The sequence below is a fragment of the Danio rerio genome, chromosome 5 (assembly GCF_052040795.2).
Source record: "Danio rerio strain M-AB ecotype USA chromosome 5, GRCz13ab, whole genome shotgun sequence".
NCBI lineage: Eukaryota > Metazoa > Chordata > Actinopteri > Cypriniformes > Danionidae > Danio > Danio rerio.
The window spans coordinates 54,763,775-54,783,663 of NC_141025.1; the positions used below are offsets into that span (position 1 = coordinate 54,763,775).

The 19,889-nt window shown below is 36.9% G+C and overlaps 1 protein-coding gene across 7 annotated transcripts in view; it reads left to right on the top strand.

The window, feature by feature from the left end:
* LOC147844377 (uncharacterized) overlaps window positions 1–19,889 on the top strand; it is a 92,318-nt gene that overhangs the window by 53,051 nt on the left and 19,378 nt on the right. For 3 of the 7 annotated variants that reach the window (XM_087254163.1, XM_087254164.1, XM_087254162.1), the window contains exons 3-5: window positions 18,570–18,994; window positions 19,106–19,386; window positions 19,525–19,580. The exons of 1 other annotated variant lie outside the window; for it this stretch is intronic. In XM_087254163.1, coding sequence (XP_087110289.1) covers window positions 18,665–18,994; window positions 19,106–19,138 — 363 coding nt within the window. In that variant the 5' untranslated portion in view covers window positions 18,570–18,664 and the 3' untranslated portion in view covers window positions 19,139–19,386; window positions 19,525–19,580. The remainder of the gene's footprint in view (window positions 1–18,569; window positions 18,995–19,105; window positions 19,387–19,524; window positions 19,581–19,889) is intronic. 3 more of the 7 variants (XM_087254160.1, XM_087254161.1, XM_087254159.1) reach the window with 1 other exon arrangement.

The window sequence follows — 19,889 nt, forward strand, 5'->3', positions numbered from 1 at the left end:
AGTCCAGCTAGTAAGAATAATGAAGGTAAACCTAACACTCCTCGCCAAAAGTAGCACACTAGCATAGGCATTGGATGATTACCTTTACAAGGTATACTGCGGTTAGAAAAGGCAAGCTTTAAAAATGGCAGCATTTTCTGCTATATCATTCCTAAGGTATGTGAAAGATTTTTTTTTACGTTTTGAGTTTTTTAGGACAACAGTACCTCCATATATTGTATTCAAAGGGGAGAAAAGTTTTGGTTTTTTACCCAGACATTTAAAAAGAACATATTTTGAGGCAGTAGTCACAATACCGTGACACAGTGGTATTTTTATCCAAGGTTATCATACCAACAGAATCTTACATTGGCCTATGCCTACGCTAGCATTAGTCTTTATTGAATTTTAGTATCCTTGTTAGCATGCCCCCTCACTTGCCTTTGTGTCTTGAAGTGTACCTGCCCCTTGAGATGCCAGTTAAAATCCATCTCAGGGTAACCCAAGTGGTATATGATGCCAACACTATGAGGACTTTGCGGACAGCACAAGTTCTTAAGCAGTTCACAACATACAAATTCTTCCTTATTATGATCAGATCACTTCATGGACAATGTATTAAACACATAGACACCTTTTTTTTTAAATGAACAATCTATATTGTATAACACATACTAAGGCTGCACGATAATGAAAAAAATCTGACATTGCCATATTTTATTTTGCGGCAATTTATATTGCGCTATGAATACAATTTCGGCAAATTTGGAATAAATTAATTAACTTTGATTGGAATAATCTTGTAGAGAATTGGATCAGCAAAGATAAAAGTTAAATAAGTAGTAAGATATTCTAGTACAGTTATGTGATATGATATTTTGCCCCGATAAAGATAGATCACTAGCATATAATATCAGCGATATTTCAGCAATTTTTTCCTGCCCCTATTGAATAATCAAATGTATTGTAAAATGTAAACACTGTACAATGTTTGTTGCTGATCAACAATAATAATCCCAACTCCACATTTCAGATGCTGCAATGTGACTATTGCGAATGCACGCATTGTGAAATCGATGCTGAAACTATATATTGTGCACCCCTAACATTTATAGTCCTCCCTATACTCAACACCTTAAAGTACAAATAATGGCGAGGAGGTGTCTGTTAGATTGTATAAACTTATCTAAAACCCTTTTCCCAATCTTTCTGAATGCAATGGCTACTTTACTACATCCAATCAGCTCACAGTTGAAAAAACAAGCCACGCCCACTGATTTCTAGTTTACAATTTTTTTATCTTGGAATTGTCACAATACGAAAACGATCAATAATGGGACAATAATGGTCGCAGTTTCCGATTCATGCAGATTTGAACTCTTTCTGATTGTGATTGTAATGTAATAATTGTGCGCCTTTTGCAGCTACTTTGTAATGATAAAAAAAACTTCAGTTAAACATAGGATTAAGGTTAAAGCATTGAAATCTACTACTCTAAAATATTTAATTTCAATTGACACTTAAAAATTGAGTGCAGATTTCCACCTTCTGTCATTTATAGACATGTTAGGTACTTTCCATTTGGCATAATCTCTGCGAAGTTACACCTTTTGCATCCTGCCTTTATGTCAAGCTGTCCCTCGTTTTTCTCTTTGTGTTTTCTCAGTCGGGGGAGTTGTAGTCAGGGTGGTCAGTAATGCTTTGCTCAGGCATTACTCTATTGGTAAGCACCAGTCTTCTTTACCCTGCTCGCTGCCTCAGAGACCCATGTGTTTCCAAATGCCTCTCGATGGAAAATCGAAGCACCGCTTCTCTGTTTATCAAGGAGCCATTCCGTCACCTCGGCTGGCTAAAACTCTCTACAAATTGGTGACAGCACCAACGCACACATACACACACTCACACATACACAGCAACAGAGTTGACTGAAAGCAGTTTGGGCTGTGTTCATTTTTATTACTAATGTCAGGAGAGAGGTGAGAGGTGGCTAATGCACAAATACAGGCACACTCACACTGAAAGCCTTTTTGTGTGGCACAGCCAAAAGCCTCGAGCACTGTCAAAACCACACAACACTGCTTGGGTAACTGATTTCCCATTGGGAAACAGGTAGAGTAAGAGAAATCAACAGTAAAGACAAGACTGAGATTGAGCAAAGTTAGTTTGGTCACAATTTAGAATCGAATTTAAATTTAAATACACATGAAAATGCAAACTTTTGAAAACAGGTTTCAAAGTACACGTTTTCAAAAATGTGTAGCATTATTGTATCTATATAAATAATAAAAATGCAATTTTGTAGCAACTGTGATTGTCTACTGGCCTAGCATGAATAATACATTGTTTTCATTAAGGATGTGCTGATCGATATGCCAATTATCACTTTCTTGTTTTTTTGAGGAGGAAAAGATGTGCATGCATATCCGGGTTATACTAAAGTCCCTTTCACGACAAGTCATTTACTCGGCAACCATCTTTGAAACACCTCTCAGGCAGTATGTTGGGGCATTCTCTCTGAATGAAAAAACATCAAATTCTCCAAAACTGTTTGCCAAGCTTCTGATTACATTTCATATTTGGAACCACCAATACATTTAAACAACAACCGTCTCATAGGTTTCGTTTCCCGAGCTAATGTGCATGCACTCTTGAAGGAAACAAGATCACGACACCATCCACCAATTTATTGCCATGTTACACATTATCATCCTCTGGTTATTACTTCGTCAGATCGCGCTGCTCTTCTGAAGGAATTCACAACTTCGTCTTGATGACAAATCTACTCTAATGACAGTGATTTTTTGTTTTCAAGTTCGTTACAAAACCAAAAAAAACCTTTTGTCTTACAGTTTAGTTGATTAATTTAAAAGCACAGATTGCAACCTTTATGTGGATATATTTCTAATATATGTGAAGCAAGTATTTGCTGAGATTCCAGTTCGTTTGTTGATCACAAAAACTGTGGTAAAAACACACATCTGGTCCTAGCTTCTCTCCCGGAGAAACGTCAGTCCTGTACTGGTAGACGTTGCTTCATTCGCTATATTGATCATTACACTTTTCCCCATTCAAAACTATAAGAGTAACATGTCTTGATATATTATAGTCTTTGGTTAAACTTAGCAGTGTTACAATGATATGTGGGGATGTGGGCACTAGTGGTCACATTGGCTAAAAACTACAGATGTGGCCCAAGTGAAGGCCCCATATTGTTGCATCTATTGTTTTTATTGTAGCTGCTATGCAAGCCCCTGATGTCTCTTCTTACCTTCTGACCTCTCATGGTAGCTCTTGGAATTTCCCATATATTCATAGATGCTTCATGACGCACACAAATTATATATTCATTCATTCATTCATTCATTTTCTTTCGGCTTAGTCCCTTTATTCATCAAAGGTCGCCACAGCGGAATGAACCACCAGCTTATCCAGCACATGTTTATCCAGCACAGCGGATGCCCTTCCAACCGCAACCCAGTACTAGGAAACACCAATTCAAACTCATTCACACAAACACACACTACGGCCAGTTTAGTTTATTCAGTTCCTCTATAGCGCATGTCTTTGGACTGTGGGGGAAACCCACGCCAACACAGTGAAAACATGCAAACACCACACAGAAATGCCAACTGACCCAGCCTGGACTCGAACCAGTGATCTTCTTGCTGTGAGGTGAGATATCACAAATTATATATAATATTCTGTAATTCATAGAGATGACAGAGAATAAATAGGAGGAATGTCCCATTTAAGGTTCCAATCATAACATTGGTTAGGCTATATCGCCATAAAGATCATTTGAATTGTTGCTTGCGTTCATTCTATCAGCTCTCATGGAACGATTATGCTATTGTCATTACAATCTTATATCACACTTGCTCGCTCATCAGAAATATGCTGAAATTATTTTTCATTTTGTGTAGCTAAATAATTTTGAAGAATAAAAAAATGACACATTTAAAAATTATATAATTTTTTATGCTTGAATAACTTATGTAGCAATATATTTTTAATTTCTATCCATCAAATATGTGCTCCAAATGATTCTGTGAAGGCAAATGCAAATCCTTTATGCAAAGGCACAGTTATATAGTTTGAAGCATTGCAATCAATGATCTGTATTGGCCAGTCACCATAACAAGAATTCAATACTTTGTATAAGCTGAAAAAAAGAAAAATCCTGATTGTAGTGTCACTATAGTTTTTATGTAAACAGAGATTTAAATTGCAAAGGGAAAATCGATTTTTTTTGGCATGCTTGCATAATTAAAAAAATCATTATTCAATCTGTTCATTAAAATATTATTTTTATTATTATTATTATTATTATTATTATTATAAACAGCTAAATGGGTTTTAAAATTAACACCAATAAAAGGAAATGTTTCGTGAATAACAAATCAGAATTTTTTATCATTTTTGAAGTATCACATGACACAAGTGACTCAAGGCACTCTTGATGAAAAAATAACTGTAATAATTAGTACTATTTGGCAAGGCAAGCCAAATAGTAAGGATAAACCAAGGAAGGTTTATTTATATCGCACATTTCATAAACAATGGCAATTCAAAGTGCTTTACATAAACAGTAATAAAAGAGACGAGTAGCAGAAAATAAAAACAAGGAATAACAGTGATTAAAAACAGATAAAAACTGATTATATCCATAATGAGGAAGCACATCTGATCATTTTTAGGAGCTGATTCCAGAAGCGTTGGGGGGTGTTCAGACTCCAGACTTTGCAAGTTTGATATGAAAAAATGACTTTCTTAACAATAAAATGAAAACATGATATGGGGAACTGCCTTTTTTCAGTTTGATATTAGCCACTTAACAGACATCAAAAATGTTGAGGCGTCATGTAGCTGCAAATTTATATGAGCGTCATCTTCAGTTTATGCATATAACAAAAGGGAGCCTATAACATAACTGCCTCCTTTCATTTTCATTGATAATACAAAACAGACCCTGTCTTTTGCTGAATATCAGTTCTACTAGTAATACAATATAATACAATAATGGCCATTATAAAAGTATAAAGTACAATAAGTTTATACATTATAGGAAATAAAGGCAAGCAATCAGTCAAATGTGCAAAATCAGTGTACGTGGTGACATAATTTAACTTATCTTTGCGCTTAGCCAAAACACGAGAACAAGTAATGGATTCAACAGAATCAAAGTCAGGGAATATGTTGTTAGATATAGACAACAAGATGAATTAAATATCACATTGAACAAATATAATGAAATTAGATCCAACGGTTGAGCGGTTGATCCTTGATGAACAGTCCGACGAGCACAGCTATCATCTGGGTGGATATGCTGCAGTGCATGCCAGAGTGTGTGTGTGTGTGTGTGTGTGTGTGTGTGTGTGTGTGTGTGTGTGTGTGTGTGTGTGTGTGTGTGTGTGTGTGTGTGTATGTGGTCACATGATGTGTGTTTTCAGTTGTTTAGTGTAGACGGAGAGTTGTTTAAAAACGCTAGGTGAAACGCGAGTGTGGACGCAAATCGTTTTCATTCTAATACACTGTTTTAAAACTAAAATGTATTAGTGTAAACGGGGCCTAAGGCTAAGTAGATCTGACACCCTGCACTTTATTTTTATCAAATAAATCCTTGGGGAACAATAGAACATTCTTTGGTAAATAAGAAAATACTGAAACATTAAAAAAATATTACTAACCACAAACATTTAAATAGTGGTCTAAAACAAAAATTCAGACACAAATAGATTGTTACGTTATTGGAACTTGTTAGGGTTTCCAATAGGGCAAATAAGGGTAAGAGAAAGATGCATACATAGCAATAAAACAATGGAGACTCTTTGAATGAATAAACATTTACCCTCATAAAACAGAGCTCTGTTGAACTGATTATTCTTAGCCTTACTTTGATGTTCTGCTTTTGAGGTCAACAATGTTTCTTTTCTTTTAAAAACATATCCAAGTGATTTCTGAAATCCCATTATTTCAACTACAACATCTTTTTATGTGCCATGGCCAAAGGGTGGGAAGTCTTTGCGAGCGCCTGTAGCCTTGCTAATCGCCGACAGTGAAAGTAAATTACAGTGCTTGTTTAATGGGCCTGTGTTCTATGCATCCCTTTTTGGTGTATATGTAGCTTCCGCACACACTCAATTCTCCTGACCTTGTTGTTTCCTTTGTAATTTAGCGTCTTGCTCAGACAGCTTGCACAAAGAGGACAGAGGTTAAACAACAGCGTGCTGAACTCTTCACCGCTGTGACTCACCTCCGAATGATGGCATGTAATAGAGCATTGATCTGAAGGAAACCAGGTCAATTTTCTGGAGATCAATGCGGTGCTGGCTGCTGAATGACAGAGTGGAAGCAGATTTATATAGTTTTGAGGAAAATTTGAGGTAAATCTAGAAAAATATAAACGTGTGCATAATCCTAAGGTTATTTTTAACTAATATCCAGGCTGCTTATCAACCTTATGAGGTGTGTGAACTAAAACAAGTCACAGCACTGATTTCGAAACTCAGCCTAGTTTTGAATCAAATATGTTCCCCAGTTCAGATGTGAATCCTCCAAAAACATGCATTTCTGAAAGTATGGCACTCCTTCATTAATTTATCATTACAGGGCATGCATACACTGTTTTAAAGTCTAAATTCAGAGTAGGCAAAAAACACCAGGTGCTTTTTGCAGTTTGTGCCTCTAAGTAACTGTTGCATGTTTTAAATAAATAAATAAATGAATAAATAGAAAAGCAGAATATATACACTCTGAAATATAACAGCTGCCACACAGTTGCACGCTGAGACTCTCAGAGGTCGCAGTGCATGACAGAAGATTCATTTAAAATTCCTTATGAGTGATCAATTGTGGCCCGCAAAGATTTTCTGCGCTCGCATATTTGTAAATAGACCCTTTGTAAATAGTGCCTTTCTTGCCTGTCAGGCGGCTGCACTGTGCACAGTTGCATTAAAAATTGATCTACGGCAGTGGCAGGATAGGAAAGGCTTAGCACATTGCCAAATGACTGATTAAAAAGGAAGAGCTTTAATCTTTGCTTAAAAGTGTCGACCAGCTTGGCATGCCCTCCGCCCTGTGCCCTACCTCGCGCTGGAGGAGAGAGGGAGGGTGGAAGTGTGGGCGATAGGGGGAGGGAGCTACTGTATAACTGCATAAAGCAGGTCAAGAGTGTGGTGAAGACTGTGTTAAAGCCTTTGTTCTGGAGAATTAGAAGGAATTACTGTAGTCATGCCTTTTTTTTTCACAACTTTGGATTAAAGTTACGAATTAAAAAGTTGTTTATAGTAGTCTGTCATATGTTTCTCTTATATAATAATTTATTCACCCCAATATTATTCCAACCAGCTTAAACTGTTTGTTTTGCAGAAATTAAACGGGTATTGCACAGACCAAAAATAATATTCATTCATTCATTCATTCAATCTATCAATTTAGTCCCTTTATTAATAAGGGGTCGCCACAGCAGAACGAACGGCCAACTTATCCAGCATATGTTTTACACAGCGGATACCCTACCAGCTGCAACCCAGTACTTGGAAACATCCATACACACTCATTCACACTACGGCCAATTTAATTTATTTAATTCACCTCTATCGCATGTCTGTGGACTGTGGGGGAGTTGGAGTACCTTGAGAACTCTACACAGAAATGCCAACTGACCCAGCCGGGACTCGAACCTGCAACCGTTTTGATGTGAGGCCACAGTGCGAACCATAAATAATATATTAATAATAATTTGTTTGTTTCTTCTGCATTAATATGCAAAGATAACTATAAGGAAGCAATAGTTACACTACCTAGGGTAAACACTAGCTATGTTTCCATCCTAAAATGCGAATTAAATTTAGGCACAACAGGGCTCGAAATGAACCTTTTTGCTTGGTAGCACCGGTGCTCTTAACTTTAAAAACTTAGGCGCATCAGCCAAAATTTAGTCACACCCACCAATTATAAGCACCTTTACTACGTGTTTTATACAAACATATTTATTGCATTTGAAATCAACACTAATCAAACTAACATGCAATATATATATATATATATATATATATATATATATATATATATATATATATATATATATATATATATATATATATATATATATATATATATATATATATATATATATATATATATATATATATATATATATATATATATGAAAAGCGTGATGAAAATATGTCTCAACGAAATCCCGTTATCCAAAGAAAATAGATTTATTTATATTTGTAGCGCAGTAGGTAGTGCTGTCGCCTCACAGCAAAAAGGTCGCTAGGTAGCTAATTTGAGTCTCAGCTCAGTTGGCGTTTCTGTGTGTAGTTTCCATGTTCTCCCTGCATATGCGTGGGTTTCCTCCGGGTGCTCTGGTTTCCCCCACCGTCCAAAGACATGCGGTACAGGTGACTTGGGTAGACTAAATTGTCCGTAGTGTATGAGTGTGTGTGTGGATGTTTCCCAGAGATGGGTTGTGGCTGGAAGGGCATCCGCTGCATATAAACTTGCTGGATAAATTGGCGGTTCATTTCGCTGTGGCGACCCCGAATTAATTAAGGGACTAAGCCGACAAGAAAATGAATGAAGGAATGAATATCGCCGAAAAAAAATTAATATATATATATATTGCAATGTGTAAATTTTCCAATATCATGCGGCACCTATTCCAGAATGCACAGAGAATTAAAAGAGAATCACAGAGATTAAATGTGTATAATGTTTATTTATATACATTTGTTAGATCCGATTTGGAAATTTATAATCTGAAATCTAGAAATTATAATTTGTTGTGGTCTCATTTAGTGGTGTAAATACACCATTGGCTGCTGATTTATCAACCACCATTAAACAAACTGAAGAAGCGGATGTTACATATTGATTTCATACGCATAGTGTGAGCAATTAAGCTGCTGATGCGCAATCGGACTGTATAGTGTGAGCACATAAATCCTGTGCTTTGCATTTGCATCGCATGCGATCATCTCGGAAAGTGTGAGTTGATATCCTGCTGAAAGGCTGGACAATCTATGTCTAGGTTTATGGTTGTGTCTTGTTATAGCTTCTTTTTTGTGTATGTTCCATTATAAAAAAAAAGGCATGCTGCTTTAGAACATAGGTCTCAAACTCAATTTCTTAAGGGCCGCAGCTCTTCACTGTTTTGCTCTAACCCTAATCAAACACAGTTAATCCAACTAATTAAGGTGTTCAAGACTACTAGAAACTACTAGATCAATTGTGTTTGATTAGGTTTGGAGCAAAACTGTGCAGAGCTGCGGCTCTCGAGGAATTGAGTTTGAGACCAATGCTTTGGAATGACATGAGAATCAGTCAGTGATGACCAATTTAAATGTTTGGTGAACTATTTTTAATGCAGAAACAATTGTAAGAAAGCTATAGCTTTATTTATTTGAAAGTATAAAAAAAACTTTTCGCTGAACTGCTTGAGTGTCCCAACTCACCCTAAATTGTGTTTGTCTGACCAATGCCAGACAGGGGTGTTTTGTACTGTATAAAATCGGGGTACTAATGTCACAGAAATTACATTTCAGTTGCACATTTAAGATGAAGTCTCGGTTTTATCCTCAACCAACAATCAAATTAAATTCATACTGGTTTAAAAAGACATGAGAGTGAGTATATGATTCTGGTTGGACTAACTCTCTAAATGTGAAGTGAGGTTTTACTTTTTTTTTTTTCTTTTGTTTACACACAGATAGAACTATAAGCGATTCATAGAATGATTCCCCAGAAAGTAGAAACACTCAGTGGTGCTTTTAAACCATTGATCTGTTTGTTTGAGAATCTATACCTGCCCAAAACTGCAGCATTGAGATGAGCATAACTGTTTGTCTAACCACTGGCAGACAGGATTGTTTTGCAGTTGCAAATAAAGTAATACCAATAACATAAATATGACAAAGGTCAGTTCAGTTACAGTAAAATCCCTGTAAAATCTCCTTTTTCATTTCTTTTTTGCTCCACAACAAGAAACAAAGTCATTCAAGTTTGGAACAATATAGCAATGAGTAGATTATTACCGAATTTTTACTTTCACTTAAAGGGCACCTATTTTACCCCTTTTTCAAGATTTAAAATAAGTTTTGTTTCTCCAGAATGTGGAGAAGTTTCAGCTTCAAAATACCCATCAGAATATTTATTATACTTTTTAGAACATTGGAATTTTCTGCTGTAAACACACTGTAGCTGTTTTTGTTGCCTGTGCCTTTAATGCTGGTTCTCCCTGTCCACCATTTCCACGTGCCTGTTAGAGTGTGCCTCAATCTCCGCATCAGCTGCATCAGATAAACAGCAGATTGACAGACATAAACGAAGCAGATCTCACATAATATTTGTGAGAAATCCTACTGTAAGAACTTTCCTAATGATTGTTTGATGTATTTGTTGTGGCGTTAATGAGTCGATGAGAACGATGACTCACACAATGTCATTACAAAGTTCACACACACAGAGTGTACGCGTTTAACTTTACACTGTTTTTGCACAGTTAATAAGACAGGATACGAGTTAATATTCACTGCTGGATGGACATCCGTTATGTTAATGTACAAAATAAATCTGATTTAACGTCGACAAACCAGGACTGAAGCATCTTTTTTTATAGTTGTACTGACATGTGGCTGTAGTGATAAAGTAATAACGGTAAAATCACTGTAATTCATTACAAACATGCACTGTTTTAAAAACGTTGTAAACTTGTAAAATTCATTTCTAATCACATTTGATAATTATTGATGAGCACAGAGAAATAAACAGATCTTTTAATCCCAGTTGCTTTGCACACATCCTGTCTTGTTGATATGATTATAACCATTACTACGGAGACATTTTAATACACGGCTGTCAATCAATTCGGTGGGTAGGGAAACTGTAATCCTACGTCATGTTGTGGTGGCCCTCAAAATGGGAAGGATTAGGATCCTATTTTAACATTAGGAAATTTTTAAAAAAAGAAACGTGTTGTCTTTATATTACCCCAATATGACAGTAGACACACTATACCTACACACACTTCTGTCCAAACAGCTTACAAAAAATGATTTTTATCATAGGTTCCCTTTAAAAGAGAAGTGTAAGACTCTTTTTTTTGTCTTTGTTAGGCTGGCCACATACTCAAAGCAAGGTTTATGTGCTCAATTTGCACCTCCCAGCAATTGGAGAGTCATGAATTTGTGCTCCGTTGTGTGGTTTCATTGTTTATTTTACTGCTTGTAGTCGGAGCTTCCACAATTCTGCAATGTAATTGTTTAACATTTAAGACTGTAGCTAATGGGATCGAGCAAACTTCACCAGCTTTTATAACTGAAACATAAAAAACTTAAACGTTACACAAAAGCAGAGTTCTGACAAAGTAAATTGACTTGTAATTCTATGGCAGCTGTACTTATTTGATATTATTGTTCTTTTTTTTCATTGCAAAACAGAACACATATCAGAAGAGCCAGCTGATGAGATACAGCAAACATTTGAAGTGGATCAAAAAAGTGTTTTACAATTGGCCTGACAAGAATGGGCTTTGATAAAAAGTTTTGATCCACTTCAGATGTTGACTACTGTAGATCATCTTCCATGTTTGTTTTTCTTCTGTGATCACATTTGATCATGTACGTTTCTGTGAGACAGTGTGTTTGTTAAATTTCCAATGAATAGGTTGCTAAAATCAGCAGACCTGTGATCTTGCATCTAGCTTGTGCATATTCAGAAGATAAAAATTGGTTGACACTTTCCTTATGTCTGTGATCTGTCTGTTTAAACAACCCAGTATCCATGACTATCTGTTTTTCTGACCAACGGCAGACATGAGTGGTTTTAACTCATGAATTAGTGACACTAGCGAGTCAGAATTTACACTTCTGTTCACTTAGAATGAAGTCAAAGTTTGCTTTGTAATGAGGAAATCACTATGACTAAAAGTGTTTCAAGAACAGAAAGAAACAGGATGAGGAAAGACATTAGATGTAGACAGACATGTTTGTAGAAGCCAAGCCTTATAGATGGGGTGTGTGTGCCTGTATGTGTTTTCACTGGCATTGCAGAGAAGAGCAAGGGGAATAGAGAATCTGATTTCACAGAAACTGGAGCTCGCTTCAAAGAAGACAGCAACTATCCCCCACTGATAGAGCTCAAGCAAAAGAAAACAGCAACCAAGTATGTAACGCAGACAAACACGCATACGCACATTGACACAAGCACATTCGCTCATGCTTAAGACTCAAGCACTCAGACACAAGTTATCTTTCCCTTCAGTCCTGCTCAACATGAGCCCCCCATCATTAATCACATCCCCAGCTTCTACACCCAATTTTTATCCATACTTGAAAGTCATCCTTTTTCATATTGTCAGTCAATTTTATTTTCATTATTGCTGACATTTTATTCTTGATCCATAGATATCAAAAGTAACGTAAGTAAACAAAAATGTAACTGCAACATATTTTCAACAGAATCACTTTCCACTGAGCGATGCGGTTTAGTACAGTAGTTTGGTATAGGTGACTGTGATCAGGCTTGCATTTCCACTGTCAACAGTTGCGATTGATATCATTCTTGCTTAAAAAACTAAGCCATTCAGCCATTCACATACCGTTTCTATTGCAAACTCAAGATCAGTATTTCAAATGTAGATGTGCTCGCAAGTAAAGAAAGAAAGTAGCCTGACTCATACTCTCCACATGCATTAAACAGCCCTGTAAACAACAATGGAGAACATGTGGCTGTTTGTCACAAGCTGACGATAAGCTTCATTTGAGCATGGTTCGTTGCTGTGTGCAGTCATTGTATTGGAGCATGTGTTGGTGACGTTTCTTTGTAAAAACAGTAATATTTATCAGCGAGTCTAGCAGCACCATTTTGGTCCTGTTCTGTTGTGCTAGATACCCCTAGGAAAGGGTTTCAAAAAAGTTGTAGCATACATTTCGCTATATTGGTAACTTTAACAGTGGAAACGGACGTAAATGTGCGCCATTTACTGTACTGTATCAAACTATACCACTCAGTGATAATTATTCATAACTTGTAACTGTGAGGTAGTGTGACTGCATTATTATTTACAATCTTCTTGCTCTAAAAGTTTGTCTGGTCAAATATCTACGTAAGCAAAAATGATTTGTTATAAAAAGTCTAGTATGTTAATACAAATCAACAAAACTGATAGAGAGAAAGCGAGCGTTACATTCTGCTATTTAATTATCATCTTATAGACTGTTTGCTTGACAATTACAAGTACAACATTGGCTCAGACAAGATTACTGAACTACTAAACTGTATTTCAGTATGTAATTTTGCCCATATTTCCATGGAGTATTTAAGTCTTGATGGTTCTAGGGGTCTCGTCTGTCACCTCTCAGCTTTAGTTCCTATTTTCTATTGGATTCAGGTCTGGTGATTGGCTGAGCCACTGTAAAGGCTGATTTATACTTCTGCATTAAATATCGCGCGTATGCTATGACGCAGCAAACACGTTGACGCATAGCCCTACACCGTGGCCACTGGCGTCGCTGATGCACAGCCCTTGTGTAGCGCAAGCTCTGTGATTAGTTGGCTTGGTATCGCTGATGCGTCTGGGCAGGACCGAGGGCTGCGCGAGTCCAATGGAGCGATTGTTTACAAGTGTGGAGTCCCATGAAGGAGCTCTGGATGAAAAGTTTTGTTTTGTGTTTACCTCATGGTTAAAGTTTTTGCATGTCTGCTGGTTTCTGCCTCAAAATGAGCGAATTTGGGCCACTTGTACATTAAGCATGCTTTCAGGAAAAACAAAACACCAGCAAAGAAACTCGACATAGAGGAACATTAACACCTCACTGCCAACTAGTGTTTCGGAAGTGTTATTGCAGAACAACAGAAACTGCGCACAGAAGTATAAATGCACAGCTACGCGCGTTGCATGCGCCGTGGGTAACGCTGAAACCAGGCTTAACAGCTTTTTTTTTTTTTTTTTAAACCAATTGAGAGTTTCTTTGCCTGTGTTTGGCATCATTTTGTGAAATGTCCATCCTGATCATCCAAGTAATGTAGGTGCTGAGACAGAACAAGGTTTAATGACTTTACACTGATGAGGGGCAGTCATTCTGAATAACTACTGACAGATTTGAGCTGCTGTCTGGCATTTCTGTGCCATTTATTACACCAATTTCTTTGCATTTGTTCAGTACTTTTCTCTGGGTCATTGCATTTTATTACACAGCTTAATTTCTCAACTAATTAGTTTTGTTTGCATGGTAATGATTACTTTGGTTGTTACTGACATCTGGTGAAAAGTTAAGCACCTTTAGAAACATGTTTTCTGAGAAAAATTGTGTAACGTTTGATACTTTTAATAAGAATGCTTCAATCGATCGGCCAGGGATCAGTATCATCCGATAATCACATTACATGACTTGATTGGAACTCGCTAATCTGGCCGATCTCATGAACCGATCACAATTGCTTGTTTACGAATTTACAAGCAGAGGACATATAAGAACTGAAATCTTTTTGCATATCAGAGCTAGTAGATGGTTCTGTTTACAACAATATTGCAAGTGCATTAAAACCTGGCTGGAAATATTAGGGAGATAAAAAAACAAACAAATGATATATATATATATATATATATATATATATATATATATATATTTTTTTTTTTTTACTTGAATATTTAATAATATGATCGTATATACATCTTATTGTAATATACTTTTTGCAATAAACATTAGTTTATGGACCTATTTTCTTTGAGAAAAGAAGTAATGGATCTACTATTTTCTACAAAGCAGCTTTTGACTATGACATGTCCACACTAAATGGTTATAATAAACATGTTTAAGGAATTATATGCAACAGCTTTAATTTATTAAGAAGAGATCTCCATTTAAGTATCATAGTTGGAGGGAAAATGTGCTTCAGAGCTTAAAGCATCAGAATCTGTACTTGGTATAAGCCAATAACCACGACAAGGAATCGGTACTCGGATCGGCTGCAAAAATCCTGATCAAAGCATCCCTTCTTTTTATGTACATGAACGTACTAAATAGTACTAATTGCTTTCAATATGTAGTAGTTGCCTAAGTAATGTGTAATCAGTGGAATACTTGTTGAGGGACCATCAAAATAATGTAAACTGAAAGTATTTTGCTCAACATCTGAACCCTTATGACTGAACAAGGTTTGGTGAGGTGACTGAATTCTTTGTTTTGGGATGTTTTCAAGTTTCCCAGATATACCATTACTTCTCAATAATTATAACATATTATAGAAGAAACAAAACTGCAACCCAATGTCCATTGACTTACACCTGAATTTGTGTAACCTGAACAACAAGTCTTGAATCTGTTTCTTTTTTTTTCCCCACAAGTGAGACTCGAACTTCATGAGTCCAGATTCACTTATTTTCTCCATACCTGTCTTTCATCTCACTTTCTTCATTGGTTTTCCAAAATGCAAAAAATCTGAGCTAAACCAATCAGTTAGAAGATGATGGGCCAAAGCATATAGAATCGTTCGCCACAATATAAATATCAAGTTTAGAAATGAATCACTTAAAGACGCTGATAAAAATGGGCCATAGTGAGCCTGTCTGCTCCACTTTCACCCAAGTGAGTGCTTCATTAGCCAGTCTCTTTCCACTGCGAGAGTGCAGTGCGAGATTGAGGGAGAGAAAAAGAGAGAGAGAACCTGCTAAATTATTTATGGGTAAAATCCTACTTAATTGGTATCAAGTTTTTAAATGGGGTCAAATGTTGTTGTGCAGAATCACACAGGCTGTTCTTTTACTCAGTTCAGAGGCATCACATCAGATGCTGAGCGCACATCAATTGAGTTCACTGCCTTTGATGGGCATGGCTGACTGTGCCAAGTGAAGACAAAAAAGGGGGAGTTAATGAAAGAAAACACATAAAGTATATCAGATCTTTTGTGTGGTTCATTAGCTTTTATGTTTACAAAATTATAGTAGTCTAATGTGTTAGCCACCTAGCAAGTGCTAAAACAATCCACTTCACTGAAGTCTATTATTAGTGCGAAGTAAGTGATGTGATGAGCAGGGGGAAATCCTGTCATGTGTTACATCACTTTGAAATGCGGGTAAACTACTTTGAGAGACTTAACATATATTTGTGCTATGGAGCTCTGTGTTTCTTGTTCTGTTTGTTTTGCTGCATATTGTGTTGTCTAAATGGTTTGTATCATTCCATGTGTCTTTGAATGTCTAGCATTATGTGTTTCTCTAATCGCTGAGCTTTGCCTAAGGGAAATGCTGTTGCTCAGAAGTTGCTCTTTCATAGCTCATGAAACTTAATGGACTTCTCATTCTTAAAGGGACAGTTCACCAAAAAACAGACAATTTTTATTTATTTTTAACAGATAATAATAATAATAATAATAATAATAATAATAATAATAATAATAATAATAAAAATAATAATAATAATTATTATTATTATTATTATTATTATTATTATTAAAAGTATTATTATTATTATTGTTATTATTATTATTAGCATGTTTTTATCAATAATACTAATAACTATTATTATTATTAATAAAAAAAAAAACCCTGCTGTACATAAAACTAATGCAACACAGGGTTTAGGGTAGTTTTGAACCCTGCTTGCATTCGTTTTTATGTACAGCAGGGTTTTGTATGGACAACAATTTTTGTCACATTCTTGAGTATTTCAGAGACTGCTGATCTCCTGGGATTTTCACGCACAACCATCACTAGGGTTTACAGAGAGTGGTCCAAAAAAGTATCCAGTGAATGGCAGTTCTGTGGGCGCAAAGGCCTTGTTGATGCCAGATGTCTGAGGACAATGACCAGACTGGTTTGAGTTGATAGAAAGGCAACAGTGACTCAAAGAACCCTTCGTTACAACCAAGGTATGCAGAAGAGCATCTCTGAATACACAACACGTCCAGTCTTGAGGCAGATGGGCTACAGCAGCAGAAGACCACACCGGGTGCCACTCCTGTCAGCTAAGAACAGGAAACTGAGGCTACAGTTCGCACAGGCTCACTAAAATTGGACAATAAATGATCGGAAAAACGTTGCCTGGTCTGATGAGTCTTCATTTCTGCTGCGACATTTGGATGGTAGGGTCAGAATTTGGCATCAATAACATAAAAGCCTGGATCTATCCTGCCTTGTATCAATAGGTCAGGCTGGTGGTGGTGGTGGTATAATAGTGTAGGGGATATTTTCTTGGCAAGCTTTGGGCTCATTAGTACCAATTGAGCGTCGTTTCAATTTCACAGCTTACATGAGTATTGTTGCTGACCATGTCCATCCCTTTATGACCACAGCACACCCATATATATATATATATATATATATATATATATATATATATATATATATATATATATATATATATATATATATATATATATATATAATGTGTATAGTATATGTTTACATTACAAAATAATTATGGGGTTACACTTTATTATATACAGTTTAAACATAATAAATAAATTTGCACTGGTGAACACTGGGTGAAGGTAGTCATGTTCAGTAGTGTTTTCATTCATTCAGTTTCTTTTTGGCTTAGTCCCTTTATTAATCTGGGGTTGCCACAGCAGTATAAACCGCTAACTTATCCAGCATATGTTTTACGCAGCGGATACCATTCCAGCTGCAACCCATCTCTGGGAAACATCCATACACACTCATTCACACACACACACACACACACTACATACAATTTAGCCTACCCAATTCACCTGTACCGCATGTCTTTGGAATGTGGGGGAAACCGGAGCACCCGGAGGAAACCCACGCGAACACAGGGAGAACATGCAAACTCCACACAGAAACGCCAAATGACCCAGCTGAGGCTCGAACCAGTGACTTTCTTTATGTGAGGCAACAGTACTACCTACTGTGCCAACACATTGCGCAATAGTTTTTTGAAAATCAATATTTGTTTTACATTTGAAAACGAAATGCAAGGCAGATGATGTGCTTGCAGTTTTGCAGACTAATGAAGACACAAGTTGATGGTTTCACTGAGTATGTCACTACCACTTTTAGTGTGTATGCACTATATAAAACTGCAAACAATAGTGTTTTTTTTTCTGTTCCACAGGAAAAGGAATGTCATATAGCTTAGAACAAACTTTGATTAATTATATTTACATGAGCTATCAACTTTGTCTTAGATGTTTCTTTCAACAAGTTTCTTCCTTTAAGAAAAAAGAGATAGAGATAGAGATTACTGACCATAATTTAAGAGCTATACAACTGTAAGAAAAAGTTTTTTTCTTTTCTTTTCTTTTTTTTTTTTTTTGGTGTTTGAAATATCAATATTTTGCATATTGGTATGTTGTTGAATCAATTTTTGACTCTAGAGAAGAGACATACAACATTGCTGAAATAGGACAAGCGATATAATTCATTTGTTAAAGACATTAAAGAGATGTCATTGGTAACTTTTCTTTCCTGTGGGTTTCTCTGAGTCATTGCCTGCATATCTGTCTCCCATTCTGCGTGACCACTCTGCATCCAAACTAGACAAAAAGGCTGTCTTGTGGAGCATTGGAGACAGTCTAATGTTTATAGCACACACTCTTGTCCTCTTCCCATTCTCATACAGGCTGGCTGGACCAGTCTTCACTCACCCGCACCACTGTCAGGCTTTGGTCTGCTCGACTGCAGTGGCTGCAATCAGCCCAGCACAACCTCCAGCGCATGGACGCTTCATTTGATGGCTTGAAGAGAAACCCATCCCTCCGAGAGGAGTCTTCACATGGTACATCAGTGGAGAAGAGCCGGGTGCTGTCTGCGAGGGAGAAGTACGGAAATGGCTTCTCATCAATCACCTTCCGAGAGAGGCATGGCAGGAGAGGAGATCCCGAGGGAGCCGAGGGAAAAAGCGAGCAGTCAGGCATCTGTCTACACTGGCTGCAGAATGTAGACCCAGACTGGAACGATGTGTCTCCTGTGTGTATATGGTACACAGATGCAGGGCTAGACTCGCTTCTGTGCTTACAGGAGGAGATGCGAGATGGAAATGGACAGGTGAGCAAAAGAAGGAACGCATGTTATGAGTTGTGGAGTCTGTCTGCTGGGAGATAGTTATGGTTATGTTTTCACATTTTTGCCATCTTTAAAGTGTATATCTCATTACAGTGTTCCAGAATAGGCAAGTCGAGATATCCCTGAGTCATAAAAGCCCTCTGTCCCAGTATATACATGGCAAATCCTCTCAAACTGTCCACAGCAACCTCCATCTTGGCTCATTTTTCAAGAGTCTCATGCACACTAGCCTAGAGCTGTGTAAAACAGGCAGTGTATTCCTTTGGCTCAGACTAAAGAGATGTGTCCACGTCAGCTGGTCCAATTCTGTCTTGCAAACATCTAAAATCACCCCAAGCAAACCACACTGCCAGGACCACCACATATAGCCTGAGGTAATGCACAGCTTTGTAAAAAGATGGAGCCCAAAAACCCCATACAAGTTAAAACACATTTCTAAGAACTTCCTGTATTTTACTTGCTTCTCTATAAGAGCTTCTGACAACCTTCTTGTTTTTCATGTCATGGAACAGTACTTTCAAAATATTTCCAGTGGATGCTCACAGCTGCTGCTTCAGTATGTTTCATGGTGAGAAATTTGTGCAATTGAAAAATCACTTCATAATCTGAGCTTTAATACATGTATGTGCAAATGGATTTGCAAAACAATAGATATATAAAGACATCTCCTCCTTATTGCCTTTTTATTGCTTTATTTTGTTTTGATTTTATGTTTTATCGATAAGACTGTAAAAGATATGGACGTAGTATCTGTAACGTCACCTATAGGTTTCTAAAGAACCCAAAAGAAGCTAACAGTAGGCGTGGCTAACCGGTGCCATTTTGTTCGCACGTCATCGCACCGACCGAGGGATACAAAACAAGGACAAAAAGGCAG